The 3956-nt window shown below is 34.5% G+C and overlaps 1 protein-coding gene across 1 annotated transcript; it reads left to right on the forward strand.

The window, feature by feature from the left end:
* The first annotated feature begins 241 nt into the window (after positions 1–241).
* LOC145569165 (protein ROH1A-like) lies at positions 242–2580 on the forward strand. Its single transcript, XM_081628525.1, has 2 exons — positions 242–944; positions 1466–2580. The coding sequence occupies exons 1-2, from the start codon at positions 399–401 to the stop codon at positions 2189–2191; spliced, it is 1272 nt and encodes a 423-aa protein (XP_081484651.1). The 5' UTR covers positions 242–398; the 3' UTR covers positions 2192–2580.
* Positions 2581–3956: the final 1376 nt, after the last annotated feature.

The raw sequence follows: 3956 nt of genomic DNA on the forward strand, positions 1-3956 counted from the left end.
CCTTATTTGCTACACCATATCCACGCACGAATGTAGACGAAAAGGGTATTTTAGGAAACATAAAATTCAACAAAAAAGAACATATACCAAGTCAGCTTTTAAAGGAGAAAATAACATTAACAAATCATATTTTTTAAAAAAGAAAAAAAAAAAGACAAGGAAGAAACAGTCGTTGGCCTCAAAAAGCAACCTTGACCATCAACTCCCATATTTAATGGGCCCCTCTCCACATCACCAACCCAACTCATTTAACTGTCAACCGCATTTCTATTTCTCCTCTTCTCTTCCCTCCCTTCTTTCTCTCTCCTCCCCTGTTTTTCTATATTCCTCTGTTTTCCCCTGTTTTTTTATTTCATTTATTTTGATTAATTTTGGTCTTTGAATTCAAAAAATTAAAAATGTGGACTGGAGGGGCGGATAATCAAGGGAACTTCCTCGGCCGGATAAGTATTCGTCGTAATCAAGTCGCTTCAATGGAGGGAGAAGTTGAAGATTTAGAGCTTTTCCAAAGAAAAATTGCTGATCGTTTTTCTGATCTTTTACCTGTTAATAAAAAAGACACCCATCATTTGTCTTCAATACCGACATCGCTATCGATCTCATCTTCCGCCAGTGATTCTCCTATATCGGTTGATTTTGACGTGGATTCTAGCCCTTTTTCGGGTAGTGATACTCTTCTTTCTATTGCTTGGATTAGGAAACTTCTTGATGCATTTCTTTGTTGTGAGTCGGAGTTTAAGGCTGTGTTGTTGATTGGAAGGGAACCGTCGCAGGTTGCGAAATCACCTCTCGATCGAATGATTCCTGATTTATTGGATAGAGCTGTTAAGGGTTTGGATATTTGTAATGCGATTAATCATGGTATAGATGCGATTAAGTTTATGCTAAGTCAAGCTCAGATTGTTGTCTCTGCTTTGGAACAGAGGCCCTTTACCGATGGACAGGTAAATTAAATCAAGAAAATTTCCAAGTTCTGTCCTTTTTAATTCAAATTTTATTTTTTAAGATTGCCATTTTGGTTTTTGATTATGTTTGTGAATTAATTTCGTTCAAAATGTGATGAATTTTCAAGGTCAATTGGGAAATTTGACTGGTTGATTTCATATGGGTGTTGCATCTTGCATGATATATCATTAAGTTTGGTCAAACAAGAAATTAACAGATTTTGTACTAATATATCACAACAAATTTGAATTTATTACTTGAACAGTTGAATTGAATTCAATTATTCTTTTTTGATGGACCAAATTTTATCTAAGATATCCATCCATTGAAAAAAAAAAAAAATCAATCTTTCAAAATTTGATGTTTTTTGTATGCCAATCTTCAATATTTGACCAATTTATTTGACATGGGTGTACCATAATGGGCAAAATCCAAGATTCATGGAATTGAATTAAAAGGGTAGGCGTAATTTATGCATTTGAACAAAATACAATTCTAATTTTGCTAATATTGTTGGCAGATTCGGAGGGCAAGAAGAGCACTCGCAGCACTACAAGGTTCAATCGTTGTGGATGAGAAGGAAAATACAGGCAAGTCGACCGAGAGATCATGGTCCTTTGGGAAGCGCTCAAGTGGCGCGTCATCGAAAGACCGGCACCACGCGCCGAACTTCAAGTCTCTATCTTGGATGGTGGCCAAGAATTGGTCAGCTGCCAAACAAGTCCAATCAATCTCCTCCAATCTCACCGCGCCACGCGGTGGGGAATCGACAGGGTTGGCCCTCACCGTATACATTATGAATGTGGTCCTGGTGTTTGTAATGTGGGCTCTAGTTGCAGCTATTCCTTGTCAAGACCGGGCGGGGCTCGGGACCCACATCCCGGTCCCAAAACAGTCTAACTGGGCCCATGGCATCTGTGGGCTCCAGGAAAAAATAGCTGAGGAGTGGAAAAAGAAAGAAAAAAAAGGTTCACCGGGACTAATGAAAGAAGTGGTTAAAATTGATAAATTGGCTCAATCTTTGGTGGACTATGCTGATAATTTTCAGTACCCTATGGAGGAGGAGAAGGAGGCCGAATTCGCCACCCAAGTTGCCGAGCTAGCCGAGATATGCCGGAAAATGGAGGATGGTCTCGGTCCGTTACAACTACAAATTAGTGAGTTGTTCCATAGACTTGTTAAGACTCGTGCAATAATACTTGATGTCCTTGATCAAGCAGGCAAATCATCTACTCCTAATGTATAGGTTAGAAACTTAGAAATAAAACCTTTTTTTTTTTTTTTTTAATTTATAATTTTCGGGTTTATTTTTTAATTCTATTGCGTTATGTAAATTTTGTCATCTGGAAATGTCTTTTTTTTCCCCAAAGATGTAAAAGGTTTTTTTTTAAAAAAAAAGTAAAATTTAGGTTGGAATTAGCGTTTAGTAGAGGTTTTAATAGGGAGTTTTTGGGCTTTTCATCCATGCTTAATTGCATATATGCTAATTTGGGTGCTTAGCTTGTGTCATCTAAGCTTTAGAATAACTAATTTGGGGCACGACTTTCTATGTTTAGAAATACTAAAATTAGTGGGGTGTTTTTCTTGTAATTTGTATGTATCTTTTCATCTTTTGGGCATTTGAAGTGAATGTAATACTCTTCTCTGGATTGTTATAAATTGTAACATATGCTGATATGTATAATAGATTTTATTCTAACCAAAAGTAAAATAAAGGTATTATTACATCTTTTCTTGTAAGAGTGTAACTGTTACATATTTCCATGTTGGCCATTTGGGACTTGGTAGTGGTAGTGGACTAGTGGTAATGGTAAATATCAACGGTGATATTCCATCAACCATAAGAAACAAGAAAGTCAAACCTTAAAATTGACCTCCGTAAGTAAATTTTACACATTTCAACTCTATAATATACGCCAATTGCCAAAGTCCAAGCCTTTTAAAAATTGTCTAGGGTTATTATATTGGTAGTAAAAGTATCAAACTTACTTTTCAATGTAAAATTCTTCTACTAATATAGGTATCTATTTATTAAGAAGTTGTAGGTTTAAAGTTTTGTTTTACATTAAACGTGTAGGTTTGATAAACAACAAAATTTTGCGGTTGTGCTTTGTACTCGTACAATTATAATATAATGATTACACTTTACTTTTTTGAGGTCAAAGTTTGAAATTTGTAAGGACTTTTAACCACTTAATATGGAGTATTGTTTACTAATGTTCATGGCCTTCGCTTGGGGTATTTTCTGTATACTCTCCTTTAAGTAAGTCTCCTTCTTCTTGCCTTAATAATTTTTTTTTTTTTAAAAAAAAAAAAAATCATCCATAACATCTTATTAGATCCGTTTGAATACTCTAAGAATATCAGATTTTTAAAAAAAAAAACATAGGAATTATTAAATACAAAATCTGTAGCTAATTATTTCCATGAGTCCTTTATACTTAATCTTTGAGCTCAACATTTTTTGTTTCATGTGATGTATCATATATTCATATATACTCCCTCCGTTTTTAAATACTTGCGTTACTTTTCTTTTCCGGCCGTTTTTAAATATTTGCTTCATTTTCTTATTTGGAAAGTTTTTTACAATATTTAATTAATTTCTCTCACCTAGTGGATCCACCATAAATCATATTTTATTAGTTTCATATTATCTCTCCTCCAATTTTCTCCACTACTTTTACATTTTACAATTTTTAATTCTTCCACCTACCCCACTACCTCCATATTTTATTATTTTCTCCAATTTCTCCTAAACCTCCGCGCATAGAGAAATGAAACAAGTATTTAAAAACGAAGGGAGTATCATATATGTCATACGAGTAGCAACTATCTCTTCTCCTACTCTGTAAAACCACCGATGTTGTCATAACGTTATGTTAGCTAGGAGATCAAAACAACTCGTTTGTTAATTGATGAGATTATAATCTCGTATTGAGATTGAAAAAACAGAAAAGAAAGATGAGCTTTCGAAGTTTTATATGGTTAAGCTTTTCTCCAACATGTACTTG

The sequence above is a fragment of the Chenopodium album genome, chromosome 11, assembly GCF_948465745.1.
Source record: "Chenopodium album chromosome 11, dcCheAlbu1.1, whole genome shotgun sequence".
Lineage (NCBI taxonomy): Eukaryota > Viridiplantae > Streptophyta > Magnoliopsida > Caryophyllales > Amaranthaceae > Chenopodium > Chenopodium album.

Coding starts and splice junctions, on each gene's coding strand:
- LOC145569165 (XM_081628525.1), top strand. CDS start 399: ATGTGGACTGGAGGGGCGGATAATCAAGGGAACTTCCTCGGCCGGATA. Junction 945..1,465: donor GGCCCTTTACCGATGGACAG/GTAAATTAAATC, acceptor TATTGTTGGCAG/ATTCGGAGGGCAAGAAGAGC.